Source organism: Coniosporium apollinis (assembly GCF_000281105.1).
Source record: "Coniosporium apollinis CBS 100218 chromosome Unknown supercont1.8, whole genome shotgun sequence".
Classification (NCBI taxonomy): Eukaryota; Fungi; Ascomycota; class Dothideomycetes; genus Coniosporium; species Coniosporium apollinis.
In genome coordinates, this window is record NW_006913270.1 from 49875 (window position 1) to 67200 (window position 17326).

At 53.9% G+C, this 17326-nt stretch overlaps 7 protein-coding genes across 7 annotated transcripts in view; 3 read left to right on the top strand and 4 right to left on the bottom strand.

Moving 5' to 3' along the window:
• Positions 1-4767: 4767 nt before the first annotated feature.
• On the top strand, positions 4768-5889 carry W97_02159 (uncharacterized protein; the record flags this gene model as incomplete). The annotated part of the gene is made up of 1 exon (XM_007780060.1): positions 4768-5889. One exon carries the CDS (start codon positions 4768-4770, stop codon positions 5887-5889), a length of 1122 nt encoding a protein of 373 aa, XP_007778250.1.
• A 1347-nt stretch (positions 5890-7236) lies between these two features.
• Positions 7237-8361, bottom strand: W97_02160 (uncharacterized protein; the record flags this gene model as incomplete). The annotated part of the gene is made up of 1 exon (XM_007780061.1): positions 7237-8361. One exon carries the CDS (start codon positions 8359-8361, stop codon positions 7237-7239), a length of 1125 nt encoding a protein of 374 aa, XP_007778251.1.
• A 946-nt stretch (positions 8362-9307) lies between these two features.
• Positions 9308-10192, bottom strand: W97_02161 (uncharacterized protein; the record flags this gene model as incomplete). Its single annotated transcript, XM_007780062.1, has 1 exon — positions 9308-10192. The coding sequence occupies one exon, from the start codon at positions 10190-10192 to the stop codon at positions 9308-9310; it is 885 nt and encodes a 294-aa protein (XP_007778252.1).
• Positions 10193-12826: 2634 nt separating this feature from the next.
• On the top strand, positions 12827-13113 carry W97_02162 (uncharacterized protein; the record flags this gene model as incomplete). Its single annotated transcript, XM_007780063.1, has 2 exons — positions 12827-12899; positions 12953-13113. The coding sequence occupies 2 exons, from the start codon at positions 12827-12829 to the stop codon at positions 13111-13113; spliced, it is 234 nt and encodes a 77-aa protein (XP_007778253.1).
• Positions 13114-13516: 403 nt separating this feature from the next.
• W97_02163 (mannosyltransferase) lies at positions 13517-14892 on the top strand (the record flags this gene model as incomplete). The annotated part of the gene is made up of 4 exons (XM_007780064.1): positions 13517-13667; positions 13715-13978; positions 14041-14659; positions 14736-14892. 4 exons carry the CDS (start codon positions 13517-13519, stop codon positions 14890-14892), a joined length of 1191 nt encoding a protein of 396 aa, XP_007778254.1.
• Positions 14893-15555: 663 nt separating this feature from the next.
• W97_02164 (uncharacterized protein) lies at positions 15556-16064 on the bottom strand (the record flags this gene model as incomplete). Its single annotated transcript, XM_007780065.1, has 3 exons — positions 15556-15677; positions 15793-15910; positions 16008-16064. The coding sequence occupies 3 exons, from the start codon at positions 16062-16064 to the stop codon at positions 15556-15558; spliced, it is 297 nt and encodes a 98-aa protein (XP_007778255.1).
• Positions 16065-16946: 882 nt separating this feature from the next.
• W97_02165 (fatty acid elongase 3) overlaps positions 16947-17326 on the bottom strand; it is a gene marked incomplete at both ends in the record, with an annotated part of 1291 nt that continues 911 nt past the window's right edge. Inside the window, 2 exons of the mRNA XM_007780066.1 lie at positions 16947-17030; positions 17061-17296. Coding sequence (XP_007778256.1) covers positions 16947-17030; positions 17061-17296 — 320 coding nt within the window. The remainder of the gene's footprint in view (positions 17031-17060; positions 17297-17326) is intronic.

Consider the following 17326-nt stretch of genomic DNA (forward strand, 5'->3'; position numbering starts at 1 on the left):
TCCACACATAAGAAACTCTGCTGGGACGAGCTCCGGGATTCTTAACCCGGACTGCGACATTTTCCCGACTTCGAACCTCGACTCACTCAAGACGTCGATCACGGGAACTAAATCGGGCGGTCCGGCTGTACCAACAACTTCTCTTTAGTGTCTCAATTCTACTCTGCATATCGGACCGGTCGGCGTACCGGATGGAGAGCTCCTAGCGGCTTAGCGTTACCTTGCTGTACGATTCGCTCATCTCCGACGGAGTCTTCTCAAAACCCAAAGACATGCTTCCATACCTGTACTGCTCGCTTTCTCCATGTTTCCCTACATGTTACACTTGCATTCAGACTGCGAGGGACCTTGCTGCTGTTGCTCGCACTGTAATATCTTACGGCATATACGAGGTTTTGGCTCTAGCGGGGGGCATCTGCTGGGATGAGTATGAGCACATTCGATTCGACTTTGCTTTTGCTGTGAGGGTTTCTCTGGTGATGATACGGGAAGGGTAGAGGGGATTAAGTTGCTGTCGTGACGGCGCTGTACGCTCTAGTCCGTTGCGATGATGGCTGTGTTGCACGGTAGAAATCTAGCATGGCATTTGATTGCTATTGATGCCGTTGAGGTCTTTCTATATACGAGATCATTGAAGTGAACCCACCATTGAAAGTATGTCGACTTTCCTCTGCCTTGCTCTGCCTTGCTCTGCCTTCCTTGTAGGCTGCTAAAATAGGAGCGCTGGTGATCAGCGTCACACTCCTGCGTATCAAGCGAAGCGTCTCGTGCAAGCTCCAGTTCCGTATCCACATCGTCAAGCATTGTCAACCGGATGACTGGATCGTCTGGCTCCTCATCTTCTTGAAAAGCGACGTGCTTCCTCGGAAGGTGGGCTATCGTGGGCTAGCTAGGTATCAACCCACCGCATGAGGATGAGCCTTGCAATTCCGGCGTTAAAGGGTTAATTTGTAGACCATTAGTCTGTTACCTTTCATAGGAAGCTCGTGTCAAATTATGCGTACGTTCAGGGTCAGTCATAGCGAGGATATGACGTTGATCTTGTGCGAGGCCGAGCTTCTCTCAAGGTCAATTGATCTACTACATTGTGATGATTTGTGATTGTTGCTCTGTTCTTATCTTCTTCGTCTTGTTGTTTGAGATACCACCGTCTACATTTTCTGAGACAATTCAGATCTTTCCGCAGAACACGGCCTGCACACCTTCACGGCATGATGGGTTGTTGATCGCACCGCTCGCACACCTAAAAGGGTTCCGCTTGTGGCCCAAACATCCAGTGAAATAGCGTCACCTAACGTGCAAACTTATTGGCCTCTACTCCATCGAATTCAACGATCATAACTGCATTCGACCGGGTAACGAATCCCGCCATCGAGAAATATAAGGGTTAATGTATGGGAAGTGGGTCCAAGTCGGTGCGTGGGGACGTTCTCTGTCCGAGTGCAGCATCTATAAAAGGATGAGACCCGTTGGCGGCATCGCGTTGGCTTTTACGTTCAACATACAATGGAGGACGTGGATCTGGTCATCATAGGTGCAGGTGGGTTTACTTAGAGCCCACATCCCAGCATAACCACATGGATGAGTCTGTGTGGGGGGATGCCGACGGGGTTGGGTGGGTGCGGTAGCTGCCGTGTGGGAATGCTGTCGGGCGTGAGGTTGTGGATGGGGTTCGGGGGGTGCTGGGGAGGGATGTGGTGGGTCTGAATGGGATACATGAGGAATATGAGGAGGTGGGGAAGGTGAGGCCGTAGTATAAGCTGCTTTGGAGCGGGTGCAGTCTGAGTGTTGTGAGTTGTCTGAAGGATTTCCGGGAGATGGTGAGGAGGGGAAGGGGGAGGGTGCATGTTGCTGATGTCATGCGCCTGTCGGCCAAGACGGTTCACCTCTCGAACGGTGAGCGTTTGATCGTCGAAGCGCTGCTCTATACGACGGGCTGGAGACACAGACCTACCATAAAGTTCGTTCCTGAGGGCCTGGACGCTGAGCTCGGCCTTCCATACCACTCGGACCAGCCGGATAAACCCATGGCAAAGGCGGACGCCAAGGTGCTGTTCCACTTACTTCGTTTAGGTGACTAGCCAACGCTGAATCCGCACCCCAAGCCACTGCAAGAGAGCAAGCAAACGCCCACAGGACATCCAAACAGACCCTGCCTGCTCTACCACTTCATGATCGTCCCGCCCTTTACCGCGGCCGCAGCATCGGCTTCGCAGACTTAGCAGTGACGCCCGCTCATGCCATATGCGTGTCGATCCAGTCGCTGTGACTGACCGCATATCTAGACGGGTCTCTCCCCTATCCAAGTCCTGAGACGAGATTAGGTGGGAGAAGATGCTGCATACTCGCTTTCTGAGGTGACGGTATCCGGACGGTCACGGAGCGCTGTTCCGGATCTTGTATTTGATAACTTGCCGTGATCTGCTGCGGGAGTCGGGGCTTAGAAAACGGAGGAAGGGGGATTTGGGTGAGGGAGCTGATGGAGGGACACGGACCGGAGGATTTTAGGGGATTGGTGAAGGAGTAAATGGGGTTGAGAGAGGGGGGTTGCATGTATAGCAATGGCGGGACTGAGACACTCTGAAAACGGAGTAAATATTTGCTTGAAGAGCTGATGTTATGAGAGGGAGGCGCCCTTTGCTAGAACAGAATAACCAATTGGAGGACTCGACAAAAGCATGAGTAAGATATTTTGAGTGTTTCCAGGCGGATCTCAAGTCGACAACGGCATTCAAGACAAGCGGCGCGACCCTCGTGAATGCAGAAACGTCTCAGCTGCTGAAGCCCGGAAAGGCTGTCGCCAAAGCCAGGAGGCGCCTCGTTGCTTTTGTGCAGAGGACAGCTCCTTAGGCTGAGCACGCAAATTCAGCGTGAACATGTTCTAAACACGTTTGGAGGGCTTTGAAGAACTGCGACGTTCTACGCAGGAGCCAGTACTGCCGTTTTGGGAACGTGCCTTGAAGCTTCCAACTGAGGTTCCGCTGCGTACAAACAACCACCACGCACTACCAACGTGAGGGGAGGTACTTTAGGTAATCAGGTGTTCGGACAGAGAGCAGATCTCGTTTCATGGTCCTCTCCGCCCTCCGTGGTTCGATTTGTTTTGACCGGCTTCTTGCTTTTTTGCTGCCGCTGCAGGTGCAAAGTCAATGTTTCTCGTACGGTGAGAACGGACAAACAAAGAGATCCGAGACATCCTTGCACAACATGTGGATTATTGATCAGGGTGGATTAAGAATGGTTACAAGCCTTGAGCAAAACCCATTACTTTGGTACACCGCTTCTCAAGCTTCAATAGCGGTTTCTCACGCAACACGACAACCCGAGGTGTCGGAGCGCGGGTCCGATCTGATCTGTGTGCGACATTGGCATCGTATTGGATGGATGTTTCAAGGCGGCTTGTGGGAGGGTCGTAGGGCTGAGTGGCTATTCTTGGGATAGGAGGTTATTGAACATAGGGGAGCCGGTGGGTCATACAGCGATTCACCTGTAACGGCCGAGGAGGACGAGCAGCTGAGGGACACGGTCGACACAACTCTGGCAGTCGAGCGGACGGGAGAGCCGTGATGCAGAGCGTTCGTCCGGGCCATTCAAGGTTATGCACAGAGCGATTTCACATGGCACAAGCCGTTGTCTGTCATGATTATGGCATCCTGGCCCTGCATGCACGCTGTTGCTGTTGCTGCTGATGGTGTGATTGAACGCTCAGACAATGATCTGTGACCAGTCCGTCCTTCCTGCTGCAAGGCGCATCCCGGGCTGAAAAGTCCATGATAAGAAGCTGCATGGCGCACAGATGCTTTGCACCAGCTGTTGCGGCTCGGACTCAAAGCGGCCACGAACGCGGATCCTTGAGATCAATTGCGGACCTCTGACGCGCCGTTTCGAGTAGTGAGTTTCGTCATTTTGTGGAACCTGGATAGTGTCCGGCTAGGATGGGAGACAAAAATCACGACGACGAGCAGGCTAACGGGACTGATGCGAGCGTTGCGGGCTGCGAGTGGCGGATTGCGTCTTTTCTTCGTCGGACCTGCATTCTCGTACGAGGTCAGCTCTGGCGCGCGTTGGATCAATCAGCATTCCGTATGCACCTCGCAGTCCCCCACAGTCCACAGCAGCACCGCCAGCAGCACGCAGCGGAACTGCTCGGCGGCCAGAAGAGCGTCGGCCTTGCCTGATACGGGCCAGCTGAAGGTCCCAAAGCGGCTTCTTGGCTGACCCACAGATTGCCTTAGCGCCGCTTGTGGAAGCCCGTCCGGCACACACGACTTGGCCGTCGCGCATTGCACCCATGGCTCATGGCCCGTGAAGAGCCCATTAGAGTCTCATCGCAGGATATATACGGCGCCTGCGTTCCAGCGTGAAAGCCGTTCGACTGCCTTCCTTCACCATTGCTGCTGTGCTCACTCTCACCGACCCCCATCGAGTCCCCCCCCCCTGAGCGCACAAAAGCTGCAAGCAGCCGCAGATAAGGCACCACGCACGAGTTCTTCAGGACCGCTTAAGCGAAACTGCCTGGAAAGCTTGAATCCAGCTCGATCTCGCCTCGCAACCCAGGCCTGGCAGCAGCCTCTCCGCACTCAGCAGACACCCGTCCACCTATCGACCACACCCGTGGGGAAACCCGCTAGTGGCTTCTCTCCTCCTTCCCGCCGCTCGCTTTCTCTATCGCGTTATTGGCGAAGAAATATCCGCGGCCCACACCCTTGCGCCGCTCCTCTGGCCTTTAGATCTCCCCCTCACCCCGGTCGACCAGTCTGCTCTGCCATGTCAGCGACGATGGTAGATTCATACCCGCAGTACGGCCAGCTGCACCGCAAGCCCATCCCAGGCAGTGCAGGCATCCCTCGCCAGTTCGCTGCGGGCCAGCAACAGAGCGCACACTCGCACACCCGCACCTCCTCCTCCAACGTCCTCCCCACCGGCGCGCCCATATACCAAGCCTACCACGCCTATCAGCCCTCGCAGTCCGCCTCCGCAACCCGCCGCACCCTCTCCAATGCCACCGCCTCGACGACCTCAACCAACCGAAGCAGCGGCGCAGGCATGATCCCCGTTCGCACCAACAGCACCGCCAGCGGCGGCCTCCGCAGATCTTCGAGCGGCCGCTCCATGCAGCCGACGTCCTATGTGGCATTGATGCGCAAGCAGAAAGCGACCGTCTGGTGCGACCGCGCGCAGACAGAGGACCCGCGCCTGCTGGCCGCCCAGCGAGCAGCGAAGATGCGCGCGGCGATGGAAGTCGTCGGCGGGAACCAGAGCGGGCGGACGAGCACATCGAGCAGCGGCGTGGTCGCCGGCGTCGGCAGGAAGATCAGACACCATGGCGCACAGAAGGCGGAGCGGTATGCGCCCGGCGCGAATCTCAGCGGTACAGGGGTGCCGATGCGGCTGAGTGCTAGTGAGGTCGACGACGGAGCGAGTGATGATGGGGATAGTGCGTACACAGGCCGGCCGTATCATCAACGGACCGGCTCGGACAGAAGTTCGCTCGGCAGCGGGAGGAGAGTCACGAGTCACGGCCAGCCTCTTGGGGGGAGATATAGCACGAACAGCACGCCGCCAAGCGGACAGGGCAGTTCGCCGAGCGATACCATGGCCGAGCTGGCGGAGGAGACGCCTGTACCGGGAGACTATCGGCAGCGGGGGCACGACTACTTCACCCAGTCTACGACAACGGGGCTGTCGGGCGGCAGTGGGAGTTCAGGGGAGCGTGAGAGCAGTTTTGGCCAGCTGGGCCAGATGCAGCCACACCAGAGTAGGATGAGCGATGATAGGAGTATCACGGATGAGCTGAGGAGGAGGGGGAGTGTGGATGATAGGACGCATACGATGAGTGGAGCTGTCAGGCTGTTTGTTGCGAATCCGGATCACAGTGATAGCGACTGAGCGAGAAGTGCTTGGGGCCATTGCTGCTCTTGGATGGTGTTTCATGGCGTCTTGCTGTTGCTTTGGATGCTAGAGCTTGCGTTGGAGGATATATCTGCAGCTATCAGTGGCTCTTTCTGTTTCTTATTGGCGCACGTCCTGGATTGATGCACTCGAGCTATTTATGCCTTCGATCGTCTCTCGATCAACAGTCCCACCACTTTTTACAGTCTGAGCGCGTCCTGGTATTGTGTCTGTCCACCTTACTGTCTGCCGTTAGTTCCTTATCGCCTTCAAGCCAAGCACCACGATCTTCGATCCTCCCTCGGTAAGACATGGTAAGACATGGTAAGACATGGTGCCTCACTTTCGAGAGCAGCTCCTGGATCCGATAATGAAGTCATAACGACCTTCGACGGGACCGGCGGCTTCAGGACTGCAGCAGCGCGGCCGCAGCCAAGCTTCCTCCTGATGATCACTTTCGATGCAGAAACAGCCCTGAAGATCCCACGTTTCCTGCCAAGAACGTGAAAGAGATTCTTATCTGTGTCTTGGCCGGCACTCACGTGACCATCAACCTTTGTCACTTCACTCGGAAACGCATTTATCTCTTGTACTACACACGAGAGCTTGCTAACATTCAAGGAGCCGCTTCTTTCTACTCCTGAACGAAGCGTAGCATCACACCTACATGTACAGATGGATCGACTGACCCCTCTGCTTCCTACCTCCTTAGACACGGAGTATTAGTATCGTTACGCGTTCTTACGCGCCAATATCGATACGGTGAAGCAATTAACTTCGCGTATCGACGAATACCCCGCCTGCGACCTATCCGAGATTTTTAGGCAGCAGGCGGATTCATATCCACAACTTCGGGGTACGCTCTCCAAAGTAACGCATCGACAAGCCCTGGCAGTCCCAAAGATTGACGGAATACCTGCGCGATCCCCGAGAGACCCAAGACATGTGGTCATGGAAAGCTCAGCCATTTGCCTCGTCCATCCTCTGAAGAATGTGGTGCTCGATGTCCTGGATCTACAGTATGCCGCTCCGCTGAACTGACCCGCTAGGGCCCAATTTGACCAAATGTAAGGTATACCTACAGCAGCGCTGGACGAAATCATCACAGATGGTCATGTTCAATGTTAGTAGAGAATCTTGTAGCGGTAAGGGATATATAAATTCTAATCTGCAAATAAACTATTAAAAGTTATAGTTACTATACTATAGTAGAGTATTTACTATTCCGGGTGGTACTGCAATTCCGAGTGTATCCTGATCTATAACATTCTCAGAAGCCTCCAAGTCCCTCTGTCCATAGCGGTGAATCTGCTATACCCCCTACAACTAACATAGATAGAGCAATTAAGCCATCTTTACCCCCTTCTTCTCATCCAGGAACTTCTTCCTCCTACGCTTCTCGGTCTCAACATGCCTTACCGCAACAACCATATTGAAGAAGAAGATAATCATGAATATGACGCCGACAAAGACCAGCATAAACAGAACCAGGGCAATGCTGAAGACGACAAACCCATAACTCACAGCTTTGAACGCGCTGTCCTCGTTAAGAGGAGGCACGGCAACGCCGACTTGCATCGCGGAGAGAACGAGCGAGAACCACACGAAGACAACAAGTACCCATGCGAAGTTCCGCTGGAAAAATACCTCGTACCGATTATAGCCGTACAGATACCCTCTTACAAAGTGCGTGAACAGGAACCTAGGTGTGGTTCGGTATATCGTGTTGATACGGCCGAGCCGCAGCTCGCCGAAGTGGTAGCGCTTGTTAACCTGCTCGAGCGCATTGGGGTCGACGTGTGCCGTGAAGTCCTGCACAAACGCCTTCCACCACGCCCATGTCAGTTTCTCGCTTTTCGGGAGCAGGTGCTCCGTGTCCGAGTGCTCGTCGCGCGCGAGGTGGAAGTCCAGCTCCGAGACGATGAGCCAGACGTACGACATTAGGAACCCGCACGCCTTAGCATGCAGCTCCTTATTCTCGCACAAGTAGGTCGTCCAGAACGTGTGGCTGAGCAGGTAGAGCGGTATGGGCTTGAGATAGAGTCTGTCGTCGGCGGTGAGGAGGTGCATGTCTGCCTGCTCGGTGTAGAGGATTCGTCGGTCCATCATCTTTTGTCGGTGTAGAGGCCGCGCGGAGAGTGGACGCCCGGCCATCCAGAGATGACCGTGGATATCGTTGAGCCGCGAGACATCTAGGTCTTGCGTTACGAAGCCCAGCACGTCGGAGGAGGTTTCGAGGTATTTGCCTTCGCTGCGACCTTTCCTTCCTTCGCTCTTAGCCCGAAAGACGGTGGGGAGGGCGCTCAGCAGCTGGTCGAGATTAGTGGGTTGCTGCTGCTGTGCAGCTCCGGTGGAAACGGGTCCACTGGGAAGCTGCGTGTCCAAGCTGTGTGCTTCAGAGAAGGGGCATTGTAGCGGAGGGCTCGCTGTGCCCGTATGGACATTTGGTGCCGGCTTCGTGCTTGCCATGACTGCTACACCCTAAGACAGCTATGGGTTCTGTAGGAGCTCTGTCCGCTGAACTGAGATTCCCGAGGTCATTTCGCGACGGCGACGGGGTTGCGCAAACTTAGGCGCCCTTCAGCTTCAGCCTCAGCCTCAGTCCCTGCGGGAAGAAGCATCGTGCGGCTGAAGGACGCATGGGGCTGACTCGTGGAACAGCCCCACATAATCCACTCTGAGGACGGGAGAGCTGGAAAGTCTGTACAGAAACGTTATCCCGTCTTGCACAAGAAGATGGGCGGTTACTACTATTAAGGCGTTGGCATCCACGCTGCGCTCCGGCTAAGACCAGCAAACGTTTCTCTCCATGACGCCAGGCATCTCGGGATAAAGTATGATCGAAGCGCAGTCCTTCGTAGAAGCTGTCTGTTCGGCATCAACTCAACACTGCCCTTGGAGTTCTCCGATCAATTCCGTATACTCAGAATCTAAGAGCGGCAATACTTGGCGGCATCCGGAACCCCTTATTCAAGGACGTGCGAAGATCAGGGCATGTTCTCGATGGCCCAAACAAACAAAACTCAATGACTTTATCTGCTCGCACATGGGGCGATCTAAGACACCAGAGCGAGATGACCCGGTCTCCACGAGAGAAGACCACAGGATCTCATGACACATGGTGCTCTCCATCCCTGGAATATCGTTGTTACCTCTCTTGACTCGAATCAGGCTATTAAGATCGCAGCAATACTCGAATGGGAGACGAGTGGTTAGTACTCGAATACTAGGAATCTATCCAGGCAATAAATACTATCGATATACATGATCCCCTCGACGACTGGCGTGACTTTCTCCCAGTAGACAGCATTAGACTTGGCCGTAGAGTTCACCCTCAATACTCTAATCAGCCGCTGGGGCTTAGGCCGATGAAGACATACGTTTTCTGACATCAGCACTCCTGAACGATCTGTTCTCAATCATTGCGTCCACTTCCTCCGTTCTTCTCGACAGCTTCGAGGACCGCCGCGATATCGTCCATCTCTTCTGGCGCTTTCAGCCAGTGTCCTTCTAGCTCGGCGCCAACGTACTCCCTCCACTGTACCGTGAAGCCGAGCTTCGTAAGAACATCCCTGGCCTGACGGCCCAACGATACGTCGACATAGGCATCGTCGGTACCATGTCCCAAGAACACAGGAGTGCGTAGCAGCGTACTGAGACTATGATGTTCATGGTTTTGATTATTCCTGCCGCCGATCATGCTTTTGACGAAGGCCAGGGCCTCCGACTCTTCTGAACCGGATGTTGACGTTGACTCTGTCGGGTCGGACTCCTCTTTCGGAAACCACTCTTCAATCTCCGCAGCGAGTGGGAGCCAGCCACTTGCGCCGACGAACGCTCCCAACCTCACTGACGGTCGGTTCTGGCACAGGAGTGTCCAGAGCCCTATAACCGACCCCATGCTGATGCCGCCGAGGACCACCTTCGTCTCGTCACACTCGAGACGTTCGACCTCCTCCTCTAGGATTTCCAGTATGTGGTGTACTGATTTGGCAATCCCGTCCATCTGCAGGTCTTGTCTTCTCGTAATGTCCGTCAATGAGGCTATGTCGAACCACGCGGGTTCTTCTTCTTCAAAGGTCGTGTTCCAGATTTTGCCTGCAGACGGGAACAACCAACGCCAGCCTGGGAAACGTGATGCGAGACTTTGGTGAGACCCTGAGAGCTTCATTGAAAAAAACTCCTGGGCAAATTCGGGTCCATTGCTACCCCGTCCGTGCAGCATGATGGCAGTGTGAGTGTGATCCGCTGTTGGCTCATGGATGTGCGTTGCCGGGAAGGAAACGTCCTCGTCGGCCATTGTAAGATTTAAGCGGGACGCTTTCGACAACGGTCTGGAGTTGGTGTGAGTGGGAGTGTGAGGGAGAATGAACTCGTGATTATGGAGTGAAGCTTAGGTGGAACAGAGTTGTCAAGCTTGAGAGGTTGACGTAGTTGAAGTTGAGGCGAGCTGGGAAAGCGAGGTGTGAGTCGTGTGCGTCCAGTGCTTGAACTTTTGGAATGGAGTACCTGCTCTTTCGCGTGCGCACAAGCGTCTGGCTGCTACGCCGCAAGATCACGGCCACAAGCCAGAAGTCGGTGAACTCCAAAGTTTTCGAACGGTATTTAAGTCTTTTGAGCAGACGGTGCTATCAAATCTCAGGAGGCACGTCACTGCCGCCGAACAGTATGGAAATGACTTCTGCCCACAGCAGTATTGTCAATTGATAGGTCGCGAATCGTTAAACATTTATACTGGATTGGACCGGTACTGGATCTTCAATACCGGCGGTACTGGAGCTAGCCGTTTGGAGGATATTCGGAGCCGCCGAACCGTGGTATCTAAGGTCTTGGCAGGTGTTCTCGATGTTTGGTTGCGGGAGTCTTGTATAGTCGCTGCCATGATTGGTTAAGGCTCAATTGAGGCTGATGAGGCTCAATCGAGGCTGATTGGGCTGAAAGTCAACACCAAGGCGTTTTCTAGCCATATATAGCCTAGGGGGGTCTTGCAAGGGCCTTGCAGGCTGGATTTATCACCGGCTTGGCAAGTTACCGTAATACCGGCGGTACTGGATCGTTATTTCCCAATGCGGAACAAATATATACTGTAGCTACTTGTTGACAACACTGGCCCGCAAGAAAGAGCCTCAAAGGTGAACGCGACGCAAGCATGTCACGACTGCGTTACCTTCTCAGACGACATCGCGTTAAGGCCGTGAACTTCAGTCTGCATTCGCTGTTTGACAATGCTAGCGGTACATGATATTGTTGGTATTGCTTTATGAACGCGTTGGGAACCCTCATTGATGAGGAGATGTTGGCGCCGAAGCCTGGAGGCGCTGGAAGAGTCGTAGAAAGGAGAAAAGGTTTAGCACAGCAATGGGAGTGTGTGAGGTTGTCTGGGTGAATGTTGACGAAATCCTGAGATATGAGCTGTTTATCGAAGAGCACAGGTAGAGAAGCGAGCTCCTACAGGCGTTCCAAGGTTCGGCGCCTGCTCAGACCAACCTTCAGCTGATTTCGAAAGACCGTAAAGAGCTCTATTTCGTCCAACCACGTCTATTTAAACTTGCAATAGGTATCACCACGTGATAAACTTCAACCCTTCGATTGTAAACGAGGTTTAAATATAATAAATCACCACTATAATAAGCTGTAAATAAGTGAAGATTGATAAGACATTATATTTATATATAATACTATCATATTCGATATTAAAAAAACAATACTTTTATGGTTGTGAAGGTGGGTATTTGCCTAGGAGTGGGCACTGGAGCATCGTTTGCAATCAACAGAGGTGGGCTGAGCAGGCGCCGAACCTTGGAACGCCTGTAGCAGGCGTTTTGAGTTTACGACTTGGACGACTATATCTCGTACAGTATAATACGGACCGCTTTCGGACAACGTTTTCTGTAGCTGCTGTATGGAAGCGTACGAGTAAGGCACACTGCAGATTAATCCAATACTCCCGTCCTCTGGGAGGCGCCGGATTATCGAGATAGGGATTTATGCAGACGGATTCCGCCAGGAGAATCACCGAAGATGAGCGAGCATGTATCTAGCATCCTGTCTGTCTAGTGTGGTCTTCCAGTTTACTTCGGCATCCAGCCTAGTCATAGCTGCTGCCTGTTGATGGAAGCTGTTGTCTGGAATCAGTCACCTGGGTGAAAAGATTCCCCCCACTCCCAAAACGGACAAATCTTCAGTCAGCTTAGCAAGGTCACGGAAGGAAGCAACTCCCCGTAGTATACTGCCTCATAAACGTGTTCAAGCCATATCTAGAGTGAAGTGGCCATAATAAAGATCTTGGAAAGGTGGCGGATCTGATAGATTTTGACGATCTGGGAGTAAGTTGGGAGTCCAGCAGTTGACGAATTAGAAGTGCCAGTCTAGATGAAGGTCTTATCCACGGAGACCTTACAGTATCTCTACAGTCTTGCCTGTGTTCATGTCAATCCTTGACAACATGCGATGAGATGCATGTGACTTTGCTCCAAGATAGGTTCATCTCATTGCGTGTTATTCAGATGGCTGCTATTCCAATCTCCACATCGGAAGAAGTAAGTAGACGAGAGTCTAACACGATGGAAAGGCATGAGGCCGCTTTGCCCGCATGCGATTCTGTTACACACCACGTTCCCGTATGAAGTGCCTCAGATTTCTGCATAACCTCCTGCAATTGACACGCAGTGCCTGTGCAGTAGGCACGGAAAAGTCTCTAGCAGTCGTCCTGAGTATAATTTTACTGAGGTGCTATTCCTCCGATCTCGGGTCACAGTCTAGCGTGACTTCCGCAACTGTCAACCTATACGTCATTGATCTTATATTATTTGGCATTCGAGTTCTTCATATTACATAGCCATACACCATTCAGCAGATCGAGCAAACATCCTCACAACACCCCATACCACTAATCAACACATATCACATCTCACACCAGCTCCTCTCGCCAGAGATGCCTCACTCCAAGACCCCCGGCGGCCAGCAAGCAAGCGAGAAGCATCTCAAGCAAGAGGCACAGAGCAAGCGTCCACCCGTACATTGCACTCGAACCAGCGGAACACTTACTCATTCTCGACAGAGCACGGCCTCGGCGCAGACAATGCCCCAGGTCACACCGAGGGCACGAAACCAAGCGACAAGCCCGTTTACTCCGACTCGACGACCTCGAACGTCGGGATCGATAACTCGAGCACGAATGTACCGGGCGAGCCGGTCAAGGGTGGGCCGAGAGATTCGTGAGGGGTGAGAAGGGGAAAGTCGGATTTGGTTGGGGAGGTATGAGCGGCTGGGGGGTTAGCTACATTGCAACAGTTGCTCATCACGATCGTCTGTTCTTAGAGCCATTATATCAGGGTGAAATGACCGCCTATTAGCTCCAACTGTCGTAGACCAAACTCTATCAGCAGCGCCGATTGAAGTATCAATGCAAGCGTGACAGCCCTGCCATCCGTGGCGGTGCTAGCGGACGGGAGACCCTTGAGCCTGTGAGGCTTGCCTATCCCCTGTTGGCAAGATCCCGCTGTCCGCCCTTGGCGCATGACTCGCGCAGGGCATCCCTGTCTGGCATCCCCGTTGCGCAAGAAAGTCGAATGAGGCTGTTGAGCCATCACGGCCTCCTCCACTCCTCCGGCCACACATTACCATGGCGATGCCCAAGAGCATGCGCCTGCTGGCGGTAGTGACGCTGGGCATCTTCTTCTGGTTACTGTACCAGATATTCACCGTCACGCCGCCACCACCAGAATCACCCTCGCTGAAGATAGACAAATGGACCAAGGACCCCAACCTAGACCGTATGCTCCCGAAAGCCGTGTGCAGAGTGAGCGCTGATCCTGTGCAGCAACCGGCGAACCTCCGGAGCCTCTCCACCGGGTAGTCGGCAACAACTACGCGCCGGATAACCCCCAGTCCAACCGCATAAACGCAACGCTCCTCTCGCTGGTTCGGAATGAGGAGCTGAATGACATGCTGCAGTCGATGCGGGACTTGGAGCGGACCTGGAATCACAAGTTCAACTACCCCTGGACCTTCCTCAACGACGTGCCGTTCACGGAGGAGTTCAAGACCAAGATCCGCGCAGCGACGAAGGCGGAAGTCCGCTTTGGTATCCCATGCCCATAACTCGTTTTCAAAGACCCACAGACTAACCACCCCATGCGTCCACAGACGTTGTCCCCAAAGCCCACTGGGACGTCCCTTCCTGGATAAACAACGACCTCTACCTCGAATCGACCGCCCTCCTCAAGGAGCAAGAAGTCCAATACAGCGACAAAATCTCCTACCACCAGATGTGCCGGTGGAACAGCGGGCTCTTCTACCACCACCCGGCCCTCGCCAACTACCGCTACTACTGGCGCGTGGAGCCCAAAGTGCACTTCTTCTGCGCCGTCGACTACGACGTCTTCCGCTACATGCAGGACCACAATAAAACCTACGGCTTCACCATCAACCTGTACGACTCGCCCCAATCTATCACGACACTATGGCCCGAGACGATGAAGTTCCTAGGCGACCATCCGGAGTACCTGCACAAGAATAACGCGTTTGATTGGCTGCGAGATGCGACGAGGCGGCCGGATCATAACATGAAGGCGAACGGGTACAGCACGTGCCACTTCTGGAGTAATTTCGAGATTGCCGATATGGAGTTTTGGCGCAGCAGGCCGTATGAGGAGTATTTCAAGCATTTGGATCGCGCGGGCGGGTTCTTTTATGAGAGGTGGGGCGATGCGCCCGTGCATAGTATTGCGTTGGGACTGTTTGAGGATAAGGAGCGGATCCATTGGTAGGATGAACCCTCTCTTAGGGTCGAGATGTAAGACAACTGCACAGTTCTTTGCTGACATATTCGCCGAACATAGGTTCCGCGATATCGGATACCAGCACATCCCCTTCTTCAACTGTCCGAATAGTCCGAAATGCAAGGGCTGCGTCACTGGCCGCTTCACGGATGGAGAGGCGTGGCTGAATAGAGAAGACTGCAGGCCGAATTGGTTCAAGTTCGTGGGGACGGGATGAAGCTGTTGCTACGCGGAAAGCTGATTACTCGCTTGTGTAATTAGAGAAGGGCTGTTGTATTATCTGCATTGGTGGTTTCTGCTGCTGAGGTGCTACTCAGATCAAGCAGTAGCCGGCGTTAGGAGTCAGCGGGAGAGAGGAAGGCGGAGCAGGGTTTTGGGTCGCAAGAGTTGTGTATAAATAGGCGTATGTGTTGGATGATGAGGACGTCATGTATTGTACATACTCGCTGGACTGGGACTTGAAGTATGCCCGGATCCTTTCTGTAATACTATTCATATGAACACACATATCGTTTCAGACGAAATGTAAAGGCCGGACTCGTGAGAGCTGCAAGGATACCGGTAGAAGGCTACGGGGCCCGGAAATCGCTTCTCGAAGGGTCGAGTGGTATTGTAGATTAGTCCACGCTAGGGGTTAGATATGAGAGCGCGAGGGCAAAGAAACGCATCTCAGTCATGCACGGCACGCAAACAACATGAATCACTTCAGCGCAATCCCCACGAATGCAGCGATTGAAATGAAGCTGTACATGTGCCTCGAACACAACATCTACAAGCCCCCGCCTCATCAACGGTCGAGAACTTCATTGGTGATGATACATCTGCTCTTCCCGCTGTCTTCCCTCTCCGCCAGTCCCTCCCTTACGCTCCCCATCAACGTCTAACGAGTAGGATCCGGGTACATCGACTCCTTGAGGTTTATGCCCAGCTCTTCCCTTAGCGGCTCCAGCTCCTTGAGGTACTCGTCATACTGGCCCTTGTTTTCCACCTTTGCTTTGATGCCTGTATCGAGTTTGTGCGTCAGCTTGGACTGTTATTCTACAGTGTTTCGCGTGCCATGGTAATGGGGGGCTGGAAACTGGGTGTGGGTGGTGGGAAGGGCGCGAGATATACGCACCCTCAAAGATCCGCACAGCGGTCGGGTAGTCGTTGACTCTCCTAGCCGCCTTCAGCGCAGCGACGATGACGGACGGGGACGGGACGAGATCGTAGGCGAAGGCGTTGTTGAGGTTGCGCTGTGATTGAGACCCAACATTAGCTTACAGGGTTGACGCGTGCAAGTCGTGGTCGGGATGGGATGGGGGAGAGTGTCGCAAGCACAGAAAAGCATACCTGGAGCTCAAACACATCCTGCACAGCCTCAAACTCCTTCTCATATCTACCCCCCATTTCACTAGTTAGCCCAATTGCCCCCCAAAGCCTTTCACACCCAGCTTCCCAAGCTCGTCCTCGGAGCTCCGGCCCCCCATTCCCCTCGCCATTGAAGCTCCCCTCCCCTCCTCCAAGCCTTCAAACCCCCTTACCTAGCAGTAAACTCCTCAAAGCTCTCCTCAGCATGCTCGTCCGCCCGTCTAGCGGTAGTGCTGAAGGCAGACCGCGACACGGGAGCCACACATCGAGCCGCGAGCGCTGGTCTGTAGAGCGCCGGGCGGGAGGTGCGCACGGCGGCGCGGAGGATGCTCGCGGAAAGCATGAGGAAGGGTTGACGATTGAGGGTGCCGGCGTGTGGGCGGGATTGCGGTGGTGGTAGGCGGAGCTGTGGTGGAGTTTGGTTGGAAGGTGCTTCTGTTTTCTCGGCAGGAACGGTCAGTGGTTCGATCGTTGCGTAGGGGTTGGGCACGTGATCTGCCATTGAGCTCAAGTTATGCCGCTTAACAGGACAGTTGCGCAATGGAAATATCGTATCGGTACTTTGTCTTGTGTCTGTACGTCGAGCACACTTGCTGCGTTGATCATGAATATGCATTAGATACTCTCCATGCGCCGATGCGAGACTATGGTACACATCTAAACACGTCGTTAACCCGCCACAAACGCCCGACTATGGCTACATAGGGATACAGTGGTACGCTGCCTCGCCTGTACCCAGCCCATACCATCTCTTCTAGAACATCTACAAGCATGATCGATACAACTCCTGGCCAAGGCAGCCGGCTCGGGAGGTATATAGGAGGTCCTCTAGCCAATGCCGCGAAGCTGCACCTCTCTTACGACTCTAGTTCGCTATCGCAGAACACTCGAGCGATCAGTGACAAAGACGCGTTGTACGACCTACGCCTTCCTAGACCGCGGCAGCTGCCCATCCGCGCTCTTCTCCGAGCTCGTCGCAAACCCATTCGGCCTCGCCTCGTGCCCCTGGCTGAATCTACGCCTCGCCTCGCCAACCGTCGGGACCCTCTCATCCTTCATCTCAATCAGCGCGCTCCTGGAGCGGCTCCTGCCCTTCTTGACCGGCTTCTTGTACGTCGCGAGGTAGAAGCCAATAAACAGGACGAGGTAGGAGCTCAGGATGCAGATCCCAGCGATGGCCGCGAACTCCTCGCCTGCGCATTGGCCTGCGTTCGGGAGCCAGGGGAAGTAGGTCGAGGTGAAGTAGGTCCAGGAGGCGAAGTAGACGAAGCCTGTGTAGTGCGTTAGTGGTGCGTTAATTT